This window comes from Labeo rohita, chromosome 16, assembly GCF_022985175.1.
Source record: "Labeo rohita strain BAU-BD-2019 chromosome 16, IGBB_LRoh.1.0, whole genome shotgun sequence".
Lineage (NCBI taxonomy): Eukaryota > Metazoa > Chordata > Actinopteri > Cypriniformes > Cyprinidae > Labeo > Labeo rohita.
The window spans coordinates 1,456,715-1,479,216 of record NC_066884.1 but is presented as its reverse complement, the minus strand read 5'-3'; the positions used below and the strand labels follow the sequence as shown (position 1 = coordinate 1,479,216).

The following is a 22,502-nucleotide window of genomic DNA, read 5'->3' as shown; positions in this document are numbered from 1 at the left end:
ACATTAATTTAGAAATGTTTCATCTTAACATTTATATAACTTCTTAAAGCACGTTAGTGAAAGTTGTTCCCTTGAAAGTGAATTCCCTTGTGAATTGTTTAATTAAAAAAAATATATAGCACAATGTTCTGTGTTTGTTGGACGTTAAATGTGGATATAACATTTATACAATTTTATTTTATAAAAATAAATTTTATTTTTAAAGTTGAGTAAAAAAGTAACAAGTTTTGCATTTAATTCCCAAGAAGCTGATCATAAAACACACAACTGACATTAAACCTCGTGACAGACTGAAGTCTGGATGAATTATTTGATCGTTTTATTTGTCTGACCTCGCCACACAACTCAAATAACCTTTACACAGTAGAAATGAGCAAATCCGGGGTGTTTTCGCCAATCCGGGTCAAATTTCATGTTTAGTTTCACTTCCTAGTTAACATGGAAGGTGCGGAACCAAGTAAACAATCAGTCCGTGAAACCTCGATTATATTCGCAGATTCAGACGATTTCATTTTCAGTTTTCTTTTGCGCGAAGACGTTGAGCTGGTTAAGCTTTCTTGAAATATAGTATATCATAAGTGTAAAACTCGGAAGAGAGAGAGAATTTGTTTAGCGCTGATGTTTCGTCTCACACACCGACAATGACGCGACTCCGGACCGGTCACACCCCGACCGCATGTCTGTGAAGAGCCTGGACTGGGTTAATATTACTAGGGCTGATGGTTTAGCGCTAACCAGGTGAAATGGGCTCTTACAAGAGTGACAGGTCTCACCTGAAGCTCCTGACTTTACACCGCGAGCTGCTGGTGGAGCAGGTGAAGAACACGCAGTGTGTTCTGGACAATCTTCGGATGAACGGATTCATCTGCACTGAAGACATCGAGATCATACAGCGCAGCAGCACCAAAACTGACCAGGTACAACACTAACCTCAAAAAAGTTTGAAGGAACATGAACATGCCGTTCAGTGTAATATAAGTACAACTGTCGCAGATATCCGATATCATCACTGTACCATGAAACATAAGTAACTTAATAATGCATCTATTGTGACCCTGGACCACAAAACTAGTGTTAAGCTGAATAAATAAGGTTTCCACTGATGCATGGTTTGTCATGATAAGACAATATTTGGCTGAGATACAACTATTTGAAAATATTGAAGGTGCAAAAAAAAATAAATAAATAAATAAAAAATAAAATAAAATAAAATATTGAGAAAATCGCCTTTAAAGTTATCTAAATTAAGTTCTTAGCAATGCATATTACTAATCAAACACTGAGTCTTTATATATTTATAGTATGAAATGTACATAATATGTTCCTGGAACATGATCTTTACTTAATACCCTAATGATTTTTGGCATAAAAGAAAAACGTATCATTTTGACCCATACAATGCATTTTTGGCTACTGCTACAAATATACACATGATACTTAAGACTGGTTTTATATTAAAAATACAATACATATGAAAAATATTAAATACTACTGGTCTCCAAAAAGTATAATAATAGCACAAAAAAATATTAAACACATTAATTATTAAACACAAAAATGATTTAAAGAGGGATTCTGTGTGTTTTTTTTTTTTTAAAAGTCTTAATTCATCCTTTCAACAAATGAATGCAATGGCTTAAAAAGATACTAAATCAGAGCAGAAAGTCAAACTTATAAAATCATGGCAGTAAATGCATGCACTGTAAGATAAATAAATAAATAAATAAACAAAAAAAAAAAAAAAAAAAAAAAAAATATATATATATATATATATATATATATATATATATATACCGTTCAAAAGTTTGGGGTCAGTACATTTTTATTGTTTTTTTATTTTTATTTTTTTTTAAGAAATTAATACTTTTATTCACCAAGGATGTATTAAGTTAATAATTAAAAGTTTATTAGAAGTTAATAATAAATAATTTACATTGTTATAAAATATTTATATTTTGAATAAACACTGTACTTTTTAAACTTGTTATTCATGAAAGAATCCTGAAAGAAAAAAAAAAAAAATTACAGGTTCCAAAAAATATTTGGCAGCACAACTGTTGATATTATCCAACATTGATCATTCTAATAATAAATCTGCATATTAGAATGATTTCTGAAGGATCATGTGACACTTAAGACTGGAGTAACAGCTGATAAAAATTCAGCTTTTCATCACAGGAATAAATTCTATTTTAAAGTATGTTAAAATAAAAAAAACATTATTTTATATTGTAAAAACATTTTGCAATATTACTGTTTTTTTTTTCCTATATTTTTAATCAAATAAATGCAGCCTTGATGAGCATAAGAGACTTCTTTAAAGACTATTACAAGTCTTACTGACCCCAAACTTTTGAACGGTAGTGTACATATATATATGTTCTGCTATTTTTTCCCAGGACAAATATCTAAACATCCTTAAATGAACATACATTCTGAGAAACTGAAAATGAAGCAATTTGCTTAAAACAAGAACAAATGTCTGCCAATGAGGTCAAAAAAATGGTTTCCCCTTTCAATTGAAGTGTTTTTTTGTTTTGTTTACTTTTGTGAAGTAAATGTCGATCTCAGAATATATATACATTTGTAATAGAAATTAAGACTGAAGAACATCACTTTTTTGCAGTGTGAACTGAAGGTGCAGCAAAAGTTATTTCCATATTGTAGTGTTTGGAAGCAAAAATATGCAAAACATAAGCATATTTATTTAAAAATTTTTTTTTAATTATTTAATTTAAAATTAATAAATGAATTACATTCTAATGCATTAATTATAAATTATTAGTAATGTATAATACATTAATGCATTAATACACATTATTAATATATTTTAAATATAAAGAGTTTATTTGCAGAAACCCATTTAGTTTTTTAAAAATATGTTTTTTATTGTTATGTTTCTATTGTGTTTTTTCTATTTTTAGTTATTCTTTTCCTAATCATTAATTAATAATTAAATAAATAATTAATAATACACATTATTAATACATTATACACTGTATATATACTGTATACACTGTATATATATATATATATATATATATATATATATAAAAATGTATGAATGAAGAATTTATTTGCAAAAACATTTTTTTTTTTAATTATTATTATGTTTTTATTGTTTTAGTTACCTGTATTTTTTACTTAATCAAAACAATCCAATTGCAGTTTGATTTAAATTAATTGTAATGCACAATAAAAAAAACATGATTTCTGACAATTGTTAAAAACTGAGTATTTTTGTGAATTAACTTTTCATATATATATTATTCATTTTATATATTTAAATATTTCACAACTGATCAACTCACCTCATTTTTGGACACGCAGGTACGCAAAATCTTGGAGCTGGTTCAGAGTAAAGGAGAGGAGTGCTCAGCGTATTTCGTGCACGTTCTTCATGAAGCATACGACGCTTACATTGATCTGCGGCCTTGGTTCGAAGAAATTAAGTACACACCATTAGACACTATTAGTGTCATACCAGTGGTTAACACAGACCCGAGTGAGTATTTTAATGTAAAGTAACACTTTTTAAAACACAGAATCCATGAAAAGAATAGTCCAGATCAATATTCATAATTTTAACAAAACATTTAAGTCTTATTATTGGCATGTCTTACTGTATATTCTGCAAGTTGTTTTGGTGCACTAACGTTCATGCACTTTGCAGTTAGCAAGTACTGCGAGAAGCTCAGAAATGAGCTGGGAAGAGACACTCGGTTCATCACGTCATACTCGAAAAGCGAGGAGACGCCGCTGGAGGATCTTTACACGGACACTCAGATGGAGCTCCTGAACGACAGAGGTGAGAGTTTGGGATACTTAGAGAGTCTGGACGAGCTTCTAAGAGACCAAGGAGTCTTCAATTCGCAGGCCGAGACCATCTTTATCACCGGTGATGCTGGCATAGGCAAATCAATCGTTCTCCAGAAGCTGCAGAACCTGTGGTCCAGAAGGGAGCTGAAGACTCAAGCGAAGTTCTTCTTCAAGTTCAGATGCAGGATGTTCAGCGCCTTCAAGGAGACGGATGAAATCTCGCTGAAGGATTTGATTTTTAAACATAACTGCTATCCAGACGGAGACCTCGATAACGAGGTCTTCACCTACATCTTACGCTTCCCGGAGACTGTGCTTTTCACCTTTGACGGATATGATGAAATCCAGTCGGATTTTGATTTGGACAATGTTCCGGAAACGGTGTCCCCTGAAGAAAAGACCCGTCCGCTTTTGCTTCTCATGAACTTGCTTTGCGGAAAATTACTCAAAGGTTCCCGGAAGATTTTGACAGCACGAAGTGGCACTGAAATCCAAAACAGAGTGATTCAGAAGAAAGTCTATATGAAGGGTTTTTCCCCTGAGCACCTGAAGAGATACACAACTTTGCATTTCCCAGAGAAGGAGCATAGGACGATGGTGACAGATCAGCTGGACGCCAATCCTCACCTTTGTGGTCTTTGCTCCATCCCGTTGTTCAGCTGGATCATCCTCAAGAGCTTTAAGCATCTCCATTCGGTATATGACAACTTCGAGTTGCCGGATTCTTGCATCACCCTCACAAATGTCTTCTTGCTCCTCTCCGAGGTCTTCCTCGGACACTCGACGGCACGTCCTGGACTTTTAAAACGGAGTACGAGGTGTCCTGCGGAAACCTTTAAAGCTGGTGAGCGCAAGCTCTCGGCTTTTGCTCGCCTGGCCTTGCATGGTCTCGAACGGGGTGGACTTGTTTTCAGCATTGAGGAAGTGCTATCCTGCGGATTGGAAGACGAAGACCTCCAGTTTGGGTTTCTGAGGCCTGCTTCTCATTACGATGGATTTGGAGGATCGGCAACCTTCGAGTTCCTTCACGAGACCCTCCAAGCCTTCTTGGCGGCGTTCTCATTGGTGCTTGACTCCAAAGTCACTCCTGAATCTATTTTGAGGTTCTTCTCCAAATGCGAATACAAGAGGTCGTCGCATTTCTCCTGCTTACCTTGTCTGGGAAAGTCCAGTCCTAGAGATAAAGACCCTTTCCAAACCAGCTTCCAGTTCACCAATTTATTCTTATGTGGCCTCTTGTCCAAACCCAATGCGGCACTCCTGGAGCATCTCGTTCCTCCGGCGTTGTTGAAGCAGAAACACAAGATGCTCAAGTCTTATCTCTCCAACAGCGTGAAGACGCATCTCAAAGGCCTTCCTCGATATCCATCCACAGACAGTGGTGGTGACAAGGTGCATGCAATGCCAAATTTCTTGTGGATGCTGAGGTGCATATTTGAGACAAACAGTGAGGACGTTGCCAAGATGACGGCTAACGGCATATCGGCGGATTACATTAAGATCGCCTACTGCAATATTTACTCGGCCGACTGCAGCGCGTTGAACTTTGTCCTCCATCATCGTAGGAAGCACCTGGGAGTCGACATGGACAATAACAACATCAATGATTATGGAGTGAAGCAACTAAGACCGTCTTTCAGCAAAATGACAGTAGTAAGGTAAGAAAAGCCAGGTGGGGTTTGGCTTAAAGGAGAACTCCACTTCCAGAACAACAGTTTACAGATAACGCACTCACCCCCTTGTCATCCAGGATGTTCATGTCTTTCTGTCTTCAGTCGTAAAGAAATTATGGTTTTTGAGGAAAACATTTCAGGATTTGTCTCCATATAATGGACTTTCTCCATGGTGAACTTTCAAAATGTAGTTTAAATGCAGCGTCAAAGGCTCTAAACAATCCCAGCTGAGGAAGAAGGGTCTTATCTAGCGAAACGATTATCTTTTTTTTTTTTCGGAAAAACTAAAAATTTGTATAATTTTTAAGCACAAAAGCTTGTGTAGCACAGGCTCTGGGATGCACATTCACGTACTATTGAATCATGTCGAAAGGTCACACAGAACTACAGACCCAGTGTTTACAAAGCGAACGTGCAAAGACTAAGAAAGTGCAAGTAAATCAAACACTGTTTACAAACAAAAAGCTACAACGATGTCGGACGATTCTGAAGTTGTAGGAGAAAATAAGATGGAGTTTTTCACCATTCTCTACCTTTTTGAGCCGGAGTACACAGACGATAAACTTACATGTGATTCGTAGTAGCGATGGGAAGTTCGGATCATTTTACCGACTCGGACCTTTGAGTCTCGTTCAGCAAAATGAACGAATCTTTTTTGAGTCATTTTGTTTATTTTAGCAAAATTTAATTAAAATGTTACGTGTTACTTCCCTAACACATCTACTGCTTACACAAACGTTGATCACAAACAAGACAAAACTATAATGCTATAAGAAACAGAAAAGATTCATTCATTGTTTACCTGGGTCTTTAGTCTATGATTAGCTCACCTCACCTCTTATCTGACAAGTTTTCGGGTTTGAGACGTTCGTTCATCATGTGACAGCCCCATAAGATGAAAGAACGACTCAAAAAACCCAAAGACTCGAAACAGGTGAACTAATTCCAGTACAGAACCTAATAAGATGTTGTGCATGCGCGACTGAACGAATCACTCCCCGAGACGACTCGTTCTTCCCGAGTCACATTAAAGATCCGTTCAAAATGAACGAATCATTCAAGAACGCGCATCCCAGAGCCTGTGCTACACAAAAAATGACCAATCGTTTTGCTAGGTAAGACCCTTCTTACTCGTCTGTGATCATTTAGAGCCTTTGAAGCTGCATTTAAACTACATTTTAGAAGTTCAAAATCGGGGGCACAATTGAAGTCCATTATATGGAGAAAAATCCTGATACATTTTTTTCTCCAATGACAAGGGGGTGAGTACATTATTTGTAAATTGTTGTTCTGGAAGTGGACTTCTCCTTTAACACAAAGCACATATAGTTTAAGAAATAGAATGCAATTACAAGCAGAACAACAAATAAAGTTCATACTTTTCAACAGTGCTGGGTAATAACTGATTACATGTAATCTGGATTATGTGATCAGATTACAAAAATTAAGTACTTGTAATTAGATTACATTACATTTTAAAATACTCTGAATCAGACTACAGTTACTTTTTGCATTACATGATTACATATTAACACAGTAGGGTCATTCCGTGTCAACTCAACCAGCTCAAAATTTTGATTTTGCTAATAATTTTCTGAAAAAAGACAGACATGTGTAGTGATGAAAGGTAAGATACTAAATGTCATGGATGAATATTTACTGAGTAATCCACTATTTTGTAGAGTCAAGTTACAGGGGGGCAAATGACTTCAGAAAGATGGCAGCATAATTATCTTATTTTTACACAGGGATTGGTAGACCTATTAGTAAAATCTATTGATTTTACCAATCTTTGTTGCATTATGTGCCAATGGTGACCATTCAAAAATGGGGAAACAGCACTTTTCTCCAAAGTTTGCATGCCTGTAACTCAAGAAGTATTAAAGATATCTTAATGTGCTTGAAGATATTGGGTCTTGACAAACTTTGCTTTTGGCATCTTCATTTTTATTTCCCTATGAGATTCGGTTCCAGAGATATTGGAATTTCAATATGGCTCCAGAGTAAATAATTAAAATGTACACATTTTCAGTGGTCAAAAACCAAATGTGGGTCAGTTTGAAAAAATATGACACCTCTTTTCTTTTAAAGAGGAATGTCTGAAGATTGTTGAATATTACCCATTTTCAGTGGTTGAAAAACAAATGTTGGTCACTTTGTAGACAGATGATACTTACTGTATTTAACGAACAATGTCTGACGAAGAAATAATGTTGAAATTAGAATTGTATCTTGTTTCCCTCTATCAAAACAATTGCATAGAACAGCTGAAATTTGGTTGATTAGACACAGAATGACTTATTAGCAATAAATTAGTCATAATTTGTAATATACTGTATTTTCTCTGTAATCCTTTTTTCCATTTTAAAATATTTATTGCTTACATACATCATAAAAGACTTACAGTTTTGTGGACATTCACACGAAGACCAGTCAGATGATTGATCACTGGATTTACAAAAAGTTAAGAGTTATCTCAAAATTTCAATATTGCATGAACTACTTCCTTCACACACCTCAGTTTTGCAAACCTTGATACAATGTAATGTTTAATGTACTTCTTTTAATGTACAAATGCAACACTTTCCTTCTATTTACTTTTCTATTTTTATATCAATGTGGTGCAAGATTATCCTGTTTAAATCAATGTGATAAATGAGTTGGGTCAAAAGTAATCTAAAAGTAACCAAAAAGTAGTGGTTAGATTACTTAAAATTTGTTATGTAATGGATTACTTTACCAACTGTAGTTTTTGGAATCAGTAAGTGTCTGCAGTTTGTAAGTAATGTACTCAGCTCTGCCTTTCAGATTTTGTGTGAATCAGCTGACGGACAGCAGTATTGAGGTTCTGGCAGAGGAACTCACCAGACATAAAATCATTAAAGTCTTGGGGTGAGTTCATCCGTTCATCTTTGTCTTGTCAGATTCTATTAAGTCGGCTTGAGAAAGCTAACTCGTTGATATGCTATTTAAACGACTACTACTTCTTCTTCTGAGACTAAATGATCAACTCTAACTTCTCCTAGAGCTTTAACTCTACAAACTCCAAACTCAGCTCAGACTGTTCTGAAGTTTGTTGCTCTCTCTTTTCTAACTGACCAGACTTACGGTTTTCAAAAATTAAAAAAAATCATAAAAATCCCATAGACTTACATTGACGGAATGTTCAAATGAGCAACACTATTCAAACTCCGACTGACAAAACTCAAACTCCCAGAATCCCTTGAGACTCAATCAAGCTTCCCTTCTGTGTACTATTTCTAATCCATTTAGACTCATTAAAACTAACTTGTTAGTCATGCTAGAAACATACTAGTAACACAATTATGCTAGAATCATGCTAACAACATGCTAGTAACTTGTTAAACATGTTAGTAACATGCTGGTAATTTGCTAATCATGTTATAATCATGTTAACAACATGCTAGAAACATGTTAATCATGCTAGAATCATGCTAGTAATGTGCTAGTAACTTGCACATCATGCTAACAACATGCTAGAATCATGCTAGCAGCATGCTAGTAACATGCTAATAATGATAGAAACATGCTAACAACATGCTAGTAACTTGGTAATAATGTTAGAAACATGCTAACAACATGCTAGTAACTTGCTAATAATGCTAGAAACATGTTAATCATGTTAGAATCATGCTAGTAATGTGCTAATAACTTGCACATCATGCTAACAACATGCTAGTAACTTGCTAATAATGCTAGAAACATGTTGACATCATGCTAGTAGCATGCTAATCATGCTAGTAACTTGCCAATTATGTTAACATGCTAGTCATGCTAGCAACATGCAATAAAATGCTAGTCACTTGTTAATTATCTTAGAAACATGCTAACAACATGTTAGTAACATGCTAATCATGCTAGAATCATGGTAGTAACATGCTAAACATGCTAACCATGATGAAATCATGCTAGTAACTTGCTTATTATGTTAGCAACATGCTAGTCATGCTAACAACATACAATAAAATGCTAGTCACTTGTTAATCATCCTAGAAACATGCTAACAACATGCTAGTAACTTGCTAATCATGTTAACATCATTCTAGAATCATGCTAGTAACATGTTAAACATGCTTACATGCTAGTAACATGCTAATCATGATATAATCATGCTAATAGCTTGCTAGTTATGTTAACAGTAGCTAGTCATGCTAACAACATGCTAGTAACTTGTTAAACATGTTAGTGACATGCTAGTAATATGCTAATCATGTTATAATCATGTTAACATGCTAGAAACATGTTAAACATGCTTACATGCTAGTAACATGCTAATCATGATATAATCATGCTAATGGCTTGCTAGTTATGTTAACAGTAGTTAGTCATGCTAACAACATGCAATAAAATGCTAGTCACTTGCTAATCATCCTAGAAACATGCTAACAACATGTTAGTAAGTTGCTAATCATGCTAGAATAATGTTAGCAACATGCTGGTAACTTGCTAGTCAGATTAGAATCATGTGAACATCATGCTAATCATGCTAGTAACATGTTAAACATATTAACAAACATGCTAATCACGATAAAAGCATGCTAGTAACATGCTAATCATGATAAAATCATGCTAGTAACTTGCTAGTTATGTTAGCAACATGCTAGTCATGCTAGCAAAATGCAATAAAATGCTAGTCACTTGCTAATCATCCTAGAAACATGATAGTAACATGCTAGTAACTTGCTAATCATGTTAGTAACATGCTATCTATCTGTCTATCTGAGACTGAATTGCCTTCAAAACATTCAAACTTTAACCTTTTAAAGGTACTTTAAACTTCAAACTATTTCAGACTTAATACTATCAAACTTTAAACTTTTTCAAACTTTCTGGTCCGGCTTTCTCAAGCCAACTTGTCTTGACAAACTTTTCAAATCTATTTTAGACTTAATTTGACCCTCTTTTCTTTGCATTTGCAGTCTTTACAAAAACTCCATCACAGATGTTGGAGCCAAACTAGTGGCAAAGATCATTGAGGAATGTCCACACTTGAAAATCGTCAAGTAGGTATTTTGTAGTACGTTAATAATGGAACAATGTTTATTTAATATTTTCCACGATTTTGTATGCTTGCACATCAGCTCTTTTAAAGATGTTTATACACAAACACCATTAAAAATCCATTGCTTTAAAATAGCATTTTGACTTTTTAACTACATGGACTATCATAATTTCTGGAGCATTTTGCAAGTGTGTACTTGCTTTGTTTTGAATCGACTCTGAACCTTACAAAACATTACGCTGGTGTGTGCATGGTTTTATTGATGGGATTAAAAATTGATTGCAATGCTTTCCAGATGATGCACACTTTAAAATGACATACACTTGTTTGTGTTTGTCATAGGCTTGGCTGCAACAACATCACTGGTGTTGGTGGGAAATACCTTGCCAGTGCAATTTGCAAGAGCAAATCCATCTTTGACATAGGGTAAGAATATGCACGGGAACAATCAAACCTGGGCTTTAAAATGATGCCGCCATAATATCAGACAATGCTTTGCATTTTTATCTTTGGAGTTCTTGCATTGAGTTTTAAACTGAATTTTACAAAGATGTTCTAAAACTACAATAAAAGTTTGGTGACATTAAATAAACTGGTTGCAGAATGTGGGGAAACAGCATCGGTGACGAGGGCGCAGATGCGTTTGCAGAGGCTCTGAAGAATCACCCCAGCCTGACCAACCTCAGGTAAGTCTTGCATCTTGACGAATTCAGTTTGATGAAATTAATTCAGCTGTCAGATATTGAATGAGCAATCTGAGATCGATTATTGCATTGCTGTTTAGTCTCTCTGCCAATGGCATTACCTCTCACGGTGGAAGAAGTCTGGCAAAAGCATTGAAGGAAAACACAAGTCTTCATATCTTCTGGTATGCCTAAATGTCATATTTTCTCATGCATGTGAAAATAAAACCCATTTGATGATTTTTCCCAAATGCATTCTTATTGAATGTGCTTATTTTTCAGGTTGATACAGAATAAAATCTCTGACGATGCAGCGTCAGACTTTGCGGACACCTTCAGGTCCAACTCTGCTCTGACGCATCTGATGTATGATCAGTTATACCTCATTTCAGTAATGCACAGTAATAACCGTTTCACACATCTTGCCTTTGCATCTGATTTAAAAGTTTATAGCATTCACTTTGTGCATGCACAAATGCAATAGTGCATGCTTTGCTTGAGAGAAATTGCACTGAAGCTTATAAACATTATTAAAGAAAATATTCAATGTGGTAACTCTAACACGTGTGTCTGCTGCAAATGCAAAATGTGTAAAACAAGACATTCATGCATTAAGATTTATAATGCATGGTAATTTATCAACTATTAAATTAGGATATCATTTATGTTTTGAGCAGCATATGTATAATATGCTAAATAATGCACAATATATTTGCTCTGTCTATAGGCTGATAGAAAACGAGTTCACCATTAGTGGAGCCAAACAGATGTCTGAAGGCCTGACAAACAACACTACACTGAAGGAAGTGAAGTAAGATCTGTGATTTTATCAAAAACCTAGAGTTTGCATCATTCGAGACACCTCAGTTTAGCTAGATTTTAAAGCATTGCAATACTCTTTGCAATGAAGTCAGTGTCGTGATGCACTGCGACAAGCTCCAGCAAAGATGGTGGTGAAAGTGTGTCAATGAAAACTACAGGGCAGCTCACTAGGTTTTGGAACAGAGCTCTAGCTTTCTCTCTCAACTAACCTCATGTGAGCAGACCAGGGGTGCGTTTCCCGAAAGCAACTATGGTTGTAAGTTCCGTCGTTACCAATAGATTTCAATGGAACTAACTACCATAGTTAGCTTACGATGCTTTTGGGAAACGCACCCCTGGTCTTCCAGTTTCACACATTTCCACATTTTCTGCTTGGTTCACAGTGTTAAAGGAAACCGGGTTTCTGAAGAAGAAGAGCGATTCTATGAGGGCGACAAGAGGCTTCGCTTCCACTGAGAAGAAACAGTAAAACACGTGATTGAGGAAAAAATCAGCGAGAAATAAAGGAAGTTGGTGTCATGTCACAGACATGGGTTTACTTCAGTAACACTAGCACCACTGGCTGTGCAACCAACACCAACTTCTAGGTCTATTATTACTAGGATGAAACTCTATGGTAACACTTTACTTAAAGCCTTTATACATGATGCATTTTAAACGTATTTTCAATGCATATGCCTTGTAATGCACCTTATAATGCATTGCATGATGAGTAATTGTACAATACTTTTTTTTTTTTGTTCAAGTAAATGCATTAAAATGCACAACAAAAGCAATTTAAGATGTGACAAGGAATCTGCAAATATTATGCATTTTAACTTTGGTTACAAGTATTTATGAAAAGATATAATGCATTACAACGCAATCTTGATAATGGGTTAAACAAATGCTTCATGTTACTAAGAATGTTTATGATGCTCTGACATCAGTTTCATAGCCTTTATATTTGATGCATTTTATGCATTTTTATGCATTCACCTTGTAATGCACCTTATAATGCACTGCATGATGAATAATTGTACAATACTTGTTTTGTTCAAGTAAATGCATTAAAATGCACAACAAAAGCAATTTAAGACGTAACAAAGAATCCACAAATATTATACATTGCATGATGAATAACTTAGATGAACTGTATGGTAACACTTAAAGCCTTTATATATGATGCATTTTAAAAGTATTTTTTAATGCATATGTCTTGTAATGCACCTTATAATGCATTGCATGATGAATAATTGTGCAGTACTTTTTTTGTTCAAGTAAATGCATTAAAATGCATGACAAAAGCAATTTAAGATGTAACAATTACATAATGCATTTTAACTTTGGTAGCAATTATTTATGATATATATGCCTTGTAATGCACCTTATAATGCATTGCATAATGAATAATTGTGCAATACTGTTTGTACATTAAGTAACTGCATTGCATGATGCATTATAGTAATACATAGTAATGCATTATATCTTTTCATAAATAATTGTAAGTTAAAATGCATTGTAATATTTGCAGATTCCTTGTTACATCTTAAACTGGTTTTGTTGTGCATTTTATAATGCATTATACATAAAGGCTTCATCTTACTAAGAATGTTTATATCGCTCTGAAATCAGTTTCTTACTTAGATGAACTCCATGATAACACTTCATTTTAAAGCCTTTATATATGATGCATTTTAAAAGTGTTTTTAATGCATATGCCTTGAAATGCACCTTGTAATGCATTGCATGATGAATAGTTGTACTATACTTTTTTGTTCAAGTAAATGCATTAAAATGCACAACAAAACCAATTTAAGATGTAACAAGGAATCTGCAAATATTATAATGCATTGCATGACAAATAACTGTACAATACTTTTTGTTCATTAAGTAAATGCATCGCATGATGCATTATAGATACATTCATAATGTGCATTGTAATGCATTATATCTTTTCATGAATAATTGTAACCAAAGTTAAAACGCATTGTAATATTTGCAGATTCCTTGTTGCATCTTAAACTGGTTTTGCTGTGCATTTTATAATGCATTATACATAAAGGCTTCATTTTACTAAGAATGTTTATTTATGTTTTTGCTTTAAAATAGCAACACTTGAACACTTTGCATTTTAGTCAAGCAGATGATTAAAAACATTGCAATTAAATATCTCAAGCATGCAAACAGAAGGACATCCAGACAATTATGTAAAGATCTGTGCTTCAAAAGATTTTCTTTTTTTAATCTCATTATCTCTGTACATAGTTTTTTTACACACATGGAATGTTACAATATATCTAAATCATTAAAAAAACCTTTATGATCATCCGGGTGGCCACGGTTAACCTTTCACATTTAGATCCAACACATACAAGCTTCTGTTGCTTCCTTTGCATGTTTTCAGGAAGTTAACTTGTGTAACTAGTCGCTATGTTCCTCTTGACTGGTGTGAGGATGGAACTAGATCAAACAGACAGTTACCTGATGGATTTTGGTAGCAAATTAATCAAAAATGAGACTCCAGCTTGTGTCACGGATCCGGACGCATCAGGCTCAGATCTGCTGGAAACAGACGTTTGCACAAAGCAGCAAAATATCAACATCAGCGTGGATTCATTATGTACCTAAATGATATGCGAATGATCTAATATCTGGTAAGGCGTTTTAAAAATAGTGGTGCTTCCCATGCAACATGTGGTGTACTGTATCTTCTCTGAACCTGCTGTAATGCAGCGGTTCTCATCGCCATCAACGTACATGATTAGCAGCATTTTAAAGCTATTATGGCACCTCTGATATGCCAGGCCGTACTACGGTAATACTCTGAAGTCCAATTCAGCTTCAGCGGGCCAAAACTAACCCCTCAACCGCATAAGGCTTTACATGAGACTGAGAATGAGACTAATGAGTAAATCTCTAACCAAAACTAAACAAAAATCCCTTGTTGAATCTGATTAGTAACTTTGAAGAACTAGTTAGCAGCGCGTCCATCTAAAGCGTCAAACTCTACTGGAGAACGGCCACCTTTCTCCAAAATATCACGATGTGGATCTTGGGAAAAGCAGCTGAAATGTGACCAGAGCGTTTATGATATCAATAACTCGCACGTGCCGTTCAGACTAAGTGATTTGCGTGAAACAGATTGAGAAACTGGTGATAAAATCCCAAAGATCATAACAAAAATTCCAGCAGCTACAGGTGAATTTAAGACAAACACAGAGAATCATTCGCCTGAATCACATTTCATCACAAAGATCAGAAAAATGTATATTGTACATAAAGAAAATAGCCTTTTTAAGAGCATTAAGATTTGTGACGTTCACAACAATCAGGCACATTCTGCATCAGTGCTTTTGAGTTTTCCTTTGCTTTTTTGGTGATATTTTCAGTGTTTATTCCTCGAATACACTGATTTTTTACATTTAAATCCGCATAAATTAAGAGCAGTGAAAATGTGTAATTGTCATGAAGGTACGTGACAAATCTTAATAATCCAAAAAATTAATTTCCTTAATGCAAGGTGAAATATGAGATTCATTTGGCCTGATGGACGATCATTTGATGTCATATGTGTACCTCCTGACGCACATACAAAGTTTTAAAACCCTAAATGACGCCACGTGACGCTACGAGGAAGGGTGAGACTAACAAAACCTGTCAAGAAATGGCATTTTTCATCACAAAATCAAAAGAAATTACTAAATTATATTTTGCATAAAGAAAAAGAAGTGCATTTTAGGATCTATAGGATATTAATATTATTATTTTTAGAATCAAATTTATATGTAAATACATGATATATTCAGATTTAAATTAATATTTAACTTTTTTTAAATAATTTTTTTCAGTTATGATTCTTACCACTGAAATACAATGATTAAAAAAATTAAATCAGCATAAATTAAAAGCAGTACAATATAAATCATTGTTTATAAATACTTGTACTGAACTGGAAAAAAATTGTATAATTATTAAGAAAATATGTGTTGTAAAGTGAAAAATCTAAATCCTAAAAATGTGTTTATATTGTATATATTATTTATTATTTAAATTGCATTTATTCATCACAGCAGTATTTGTACTGCCATTAAATTTAGGCTGATTTAAATGAAAATGTCCTTTTTCTTTAATATTTTCAGTGATTTTTATTTCTGAAATACATTTTGATTTGCGTTTATTTTATTTTAGAGCATTATCTAAGAGAAGTACAATAAATATCATAAATCAAAGTGCAAAATAATTATACTGAAGGAGTAAAAATGTGTATAATTGTCATGAAATTGTGAAAAATCTTTAAAAAAAAAAAAGTACAGTTTAATTTGTTTGTATTTATTAATTAAACTGTGATGTATTTACAATTAATTTATATATTAATATAATGCAATTATTTTAATTAAAATTAAGAGCAGTGGAATTTTTAAATTCTATATGTTATTTATTATTTAAAATCGCAATGTATTTACTCATCATGGTAGCATTTGTTGTACTGCCATTAAATTTTATCTGATTTAAATTAATATTTCACTTTTGAGTTTTTTTTTATTATTATTTATTATTCTTTCTCACTGATGAGATTAAAAAAAAGATTTAAAAAATTAAATCAGCATAAATTAAAAGCAGTACTATAAATATCATGAATAATGGTGTATAAATACTTGTACTGAAGGGGAAAAATTTGTATAATTATTATGAAAATATGTCGTAAAGTAAAACATCTAAATCCTAAAAATGTATTTAAATTGTATATATTATTTATTATTTAAACTGTATTTATTCATCACAGTAGTATTTGTACTGCCATTAAATTTATGCTGATTTGAAATCGAAATTTTAACTCTTTAATATTTTCAGTGATTTTTATTTCTGGAATACATTTTGATTTGCATTAATTTTTTTTTAGAGCATTACTATCAATTAATATCACAAATCACAGTGCAAAATAATTATACTGACGGAGTAAAAATGTGCAGAATTGTCATTAAATTGTAAAAAAAATACTATTTAAATTCTATTATTTAAATTGTATTTACAATTAATTTATAAATTAATATAATTCAATTATTTTAATTAAAATTTATAATTATAAATTATTTATATAATAAAAATTATTAATTTATAATTTAAATTCTTATATATTGCAATGTATTTACACTGCCATTAAAATTATGCATATTTTAATACAAAATAATTGCATTATATTAATTTCCCCCAAAACACACCTAAATTTCTTCATGCTAAAATATAATTCAAATTTTTTCTTCTGACTTTGACACGTTTTGATGAGATTCACCCTACATAAAGAGACACAGAAGTCAGTCATGTGTTGAATTAAGGCCCAGATTTGTCTCAACACAAATAAAACGTGATGCAATTGCATAAATGATCTTGAGACGGTGCAGACGTCATGTGACAGGCTACAGTGAATATTGCTACGAGACTCGAGACGCACGGGACATTCCACCATCCGGGAAGCGAAAGTGAGAGGAATAAAAACGGCCGCGTCGCCGTTAGGAAAGACAGGGCACTTGTCAGTATGGCTCAGGACCGACCCGAATCAGGGCTCACGTCCCGTCACATCCAGGCGTCTTTCTCCGAGTCCATGGAGCCCTTCTGCCGAAGAACATCCGAAACGCAGCCGCCGCTTCGGCCCGTGGGATCTGAAAATTAAGGCACTGAGAGACACAGTCTCATTTAGCAGAGAACAATCCACCCCGATCGTCCCATAATTATCCACACAGTCAGCTGACCCTGAGTCCGGCCAATCAGAGACCTCAACGAACAGCCAATGAAATGAACTTCTGCTAGATCCGCCTTCTTCACAATTCCTGATTGGACAATTGCACGACGGAGGAGAGAATCTGGAGGGTCTGGACCGCCGCTGGGGTTGTGGAAAGAGTTTCCCTGAATGAGTTTTGGCACGCTAGGGTTTATATGGCGACTAGGGAGGGCCGTGCTACGAGAAGAGAGGGGCGCTCGGCGATCGGGCCGTCCCGAGACCAAAGTCACAGTGTCTATGAGGAGGAAGAGAATTCACATTGCCGTCCGTTTGCGGGACGAGGCGCTTCTCACGACCAGGAGGCTGAAATGAAATGAAACAACACAGTGATTAAAGAGCAGAAACACTGATTTTCATGCATTTTGGCCTATTTGGCTTCCCATACTGTGTTGCTTCAGACTAGTGGAAAGAAAACATCCAAAAATACACATCAAACTTTTAAAAGTTTGATGGTTTTTAGTCTGAAATAGTTTAAAGTAGTTTTAAAGCTTAAATGTTTTGAAGGCAACAGTCTGTCAGATAGACAGACAGATAGCAAGTTTTTAGCATGTTGCTAGCATGTTTCTAACATGATTAGCATGTGACTAGTGTGTTACTAGCATGATTAACGTGTTGATAGCATGTTGTTAAAATGATTACCAAGTTGGTAGCATGTTTTTAACATGATTAGCAAGTCACTAGCATGTTGTTAGCATGTTTCTGGCATGATTAGAATGTTGCCAGCATGTTAACATGATTAGCATGTTGTTAGCATGTTTTAACATGACTGGCATTTTGTTAACATGTTTTAAAATGATTGACAAGCTACTAGCAAGTTGCTAGCACATTTTAGCATGATTAGCAAGTTATTAACGTGTTGTTAGCATGTTTCTGGCATGATTAACATGTTGCAAGCATGTTTTTAACATGATTAGCATGTCACTAGCATGTTGATAGCATGTTGTTAGCATGTTTTAACATGCATAACAAGTTAATAGCATGTTTTTAACATGACTGGCATTTTCTTAACATGTTTTAAAATGATTGACAAGCTACTAGCAAGTTGCTACCATGTTTTAACATGATTAGCAAGTTAATAGCATGTTTCTAACATGATTAACATTTTGCTAGCATGTTTTAACATGATTAACATGCCACTAGCATGTTGTTAACATGTTTTAACATGTTTCTAGCATGATTAGCAAGATACTAACATGATTCTAGTTGCTAGGCTTGGCTAGTGAGAAGTAGGTTAGTGATAGGTAGCTAGCTTATTAGCATGCTTCTAGCCCAATTAACCTGTTGCTAACATGTTTCTAGCATTATTAGCATGTTTTTAACATTATTAACAAGATACTAACATAATTCTAATTGCTAGGCTTGGCTAGTGAGCGATAGCTAGCTAATGTGTTGTTAGCATTTTTCTAGCCTGATCAGCCTGTTATTACCAGGTTTCTAACCCAATTAGCCAATTGCTAGCATGATTAATGAGTTAATAGCATGTTGCTAGCACGTTAGCATGTTAACATGTTCTAGCCTGATTAGCCTGTTTGCTAACATGTTTGCATGTTACCACAGTTGACAAGTTACTAACATGTGATAGCATGATTAGCATGTTGCCAACATGTTTTTAACATGATTAACATGTCATTAGCATGTTGTTAGCATATTGTAACATGATTAGCAAGTTACTAACAAGTTGCTAGCATGTTGTTAACATGTTTCTGGCATGATTAGCAAGTTACTAACAAGTTGCTAGCATTTTGTTAACATGTTTAAACATGATTAGCAAGTTACTAGCATGTTATTAGCATGATTAACATTTTATTAACATGTTTCTAACATGATTAGCAAGACGCTAACATGATTCTAGTTGCTAGGCTTGGCTAGTGAGAAGTTAGTGATAGGTAGCTAGCTTGTTAGCATGTTTCTAGCCCAATTAGCCTGTTGCTAACATGTTTTTAGCATTATTAACAAGATACTAGCATAATTCTAATTGGTAGGCTTGGTTAGTGAGCGCTAGGTAGCTAACGTGTTGTTAGCATTTTTCTAGCCTGATCAGCCTGTTATTACCATGTTTCTAACCCAATTAGCAAATTTCTAGCATGTTTCTAGCCTGATTAATGAGTTAATAGCATGTTGCTAGCACGTTAGCATGTTGTTAACATGTTCTAGCCTAATTAGTCTGTTGCTAACATGTTTGCATGTTAGCAAACTAGCATGTGATAGCATGATTAGCATGTTGCTAACATGTTTCTAACATGATTAGCATATTGTTACCATGTTGCTAGTATAATTAGCATGTTTCTAGCATAATTAGCACGTTGTCAGCATGTTTTTAACATGATTAGCATGTCACTAGCATGTTACCATGTTTTAGCATGATTAACAAGTTAACAGCAAGTTGATTATGGGATTTTTCCCAGTTTTAATCATCATTTTTAAGAAAACCGCAAGTGCAATCAGTTAGAAAAGATACAGCAACTAACTTTGAAGTTGAGTTTGAAGTTTGTTGAGTTAAAGTTCTAAGAGGAGCAGCGTTTGAAAATTTTTTGAAGTAATTTTAGCATTTAAATAGCATTTTAGTAAGTTGGCTTTCTCTAACCAACTCAATTTCCAGAAAGGCCGAGGTGTGTGAATGTGTGTTACCTGTGCAAAGGTGCGAGAGGCGCTGTTAATCTGAAGGATGTTCAGGACACGATCGGTTCACTTCAAACCACTCGTCAATACAGCTGCAGGAAAAGCAGAATTAACGCAGGAGAAACAGACTCGCGTCACACAAACACATGTATGTACGTTTGCAGCTTTACCCTTTGTGATAGATGCAGAGGCAGGGCAGGCGTGCGATGGTGTCTCCCTGCACCAGCTCCTCCAGACATATTGCACATTCTCCTGCGTCCTTCGTCAGGACGTCCTCTGAAAAAACACAACCAAGAACAACCAAATCAGCCACAGAGTCGGTGTGTGAACTAAATCTGGAGAGGTTGTGGTAATTCATGAATCAGGATTTTCAAAAAAACTTCATGACATTTTCAGTCGTATGTGACAACTGAAAAACAAAATTCTTTTGTAAAATAAACAAATACATTTTATTGTGGTAGCTGATGAAAAATGATGTGAATGAATGAATAAATATATAGAGATATTATGTATTTATCATGGTGATGATTTTTTCTACTGGAATACAATGACTTAAAAAAACATATCACAATATCATGAATCATGGTGTAAAAATACTTGTATTAAGGGGGAAAAACATGTATAATTATTATGAAAACAAGCGTCTAAAACCTAAAAATATATTTATATTGTATATATTTATTATTTAAATATTTTTTTATTCATCACAGTAGTATTTGTACTGCTATTAAATTTATGCTGATTTAATTGGAAATTTTAATTGAGTTTTTTTTTCTTTAATATTTTCAGTAATTATTTTTATTTCTGGAATTCATTTTTTTGCATTTATTTCATTTTAGACCATTATTTACAAGTACCATTAATATCATAAATCATAATCATGATTATGAATAATCATACTGAAGGAGTAAAAATGTATATAATTGTCATGAAATTGTGAAAAATTGTAACTAAAAAAAGTATTATTTAAATTATTAATTTAAATTAATTAGCAATTATTTTAATTCAAATTTATCAGCAATATTTATCAGCAAAATTACAACGTACAATGAATATTATTCATTTATTATTTAAACTGCAGTGTATTTACTTATCATGGTAGTTTTTGTTTTATTGCAATTACAATTATACATATTTTGATAAAAAAAAAAAAAAAAAAACGTTGCATTACATTAATTTTCCCCAAAAACAGACTTTATTTATTTTTATTTTTTTGACATGTTTGATGAGATTCATGTTGAATTAACAAATAAATAAATAAATAAATAAATAAATAAATAAATAAATTTTAATTACTGGAATACAATGATTTTTGTGAAAAATCTTAATCCTAAACAAATATTTAAATAGTATGTACCACTTACTTAAACTGCAGTGTAATTGTAAATGTAAAAATATTTATATTGTATATATTTATTTTTATTCATCATGGTAGTATTTGTTGTACTGCCAATAAATTTATACCAATAATTATATATATATATAAATAAATAAATAAATAAATAAATATATTATTTGAATTAAAATCCAATCAGCATAAATATTATTAATTTATTATTTATTATTTAATTTGTATATATTATTCATTATTTAAATTGCAATGCATTTATTCATCGTGCTAGTCTTTGTTGTCCAGACATTAAAATTAAACCAATTTTAATAAAAAAAATAATTGCAATATATTAATTTTCCTCAGATCAAACAAAATATATTTTTTATTTTGACATGTTTTGATGAGATTCACTGTATATAAAGAGACAGAAGTCAGTTGTGACAACTGGAAAAGGAAATAATTTTTAAAATCTCATTTTACAAATTAAAAAAATTAAATTAAATTTTAATGAATTCAATTTGAGCATTTAAGTGGTACTAGAATAAAAGAATAAATAAATACATAAATACATGGATACAAAATATATACAGAGCTGAACTGAACCTGTAAATAAATTTCAAGTCACACTTGATAAACAGCACGGGTTTCATTCATGAAATTTCTGTGTAAATCGTAAAACACAAAATGCTTTGAATTAAAGGCAACTACCCATAATATTTACACAGAATAGGTCTGTTTCATGAATGAAGCCCAACCACTGGAAACAAAAGTC

At 33.4% G+C, this 22,502-nt stretch overlaps 2 protein-coding genes across 2 annotated transcripts in view; one reads left to right on the top strand and one right to left on the bottom strand.

The window, feature by feature from the left end:
- The first annotated feature begins 433 nt into the window (after positions 1–433).
- Positions 434–14,328, top strand: nod1 (nucleotide-binding oligomerization domain containing 1). Its single transcript, XM_051131475.1, has 11 exons — positions 434–917; positions 3,331–3,505; positions 3,674–5,477; positions 8,301–8,384; positions 10,433–10,516; positions 10,858–10,941; positions 11,118–11,201; positions 11,300–11,383; positions 11,481–11,564; positions 11,926–12,009; positions 12,404–14,328. The coding sequence occupies exons 1-11, from the start codon at positions 744–746 to the stop codon at positions 12,474–12,476; spliced, it is 2,814 nt and encodes a 937-aa protein (XP_050987432.1). The 5' UTR covers positions 434–743; the 3' UTR covers positions 12,477–14,328.
- Positions 14,329–14,434: 106 nt separating this feature from the next.
- znrf2b (zinc and ring finger 2b) overlaps positions 14,435–22,502 on the bottom strand; it is a 75,342-nt gene continuing 67,274 nt past the window's right edge. The window contains exons 3-5 of the mRNA XM_051131487.1: positions 20,568–20,673; positions 20,407–20,489; positions 14,435–18,081 (exon numbers count right to left, since the gene is read on the bottom strand). Of these exons, the coding sequence (XP_050987444.1) occupies positions 20,432–20,489; positions 20,568–20,673 (164 nt within the window). The 3' untranslated portion in view covers positions 14,435–18,081; positions 20,407–20,431. The remainder of the gene's footprint in view (positions 18,082–20,406; positions 20,490–20,567; positions 20,674–22,502) is intronic.

Excerpts from the sequence above, each read along its gene's own strand:
- nod1 (XM_051131475.1), top strand. The coding sequence starts at position 744 with ATGGGCTCTTACAAGAGTGACAGGTCTCACCTGAAGCTCCTGACTTTA. Across the intron at positions 8,385-10,432 it reads AAAATCATTAAAGTCTTGGG|TCTTTACAAAAACTCCATCA; the intron begins GTGAGTTCATCC and ends TTGCATTTGCAG. Across the intron at positions 11,384-11,480 it reads ACAAGTCTTCATATCTTCTG|GTTGATACAGAATAAAATCT; the intron begins GTATGCCTAAAT and ends CTTATTTTTCAG.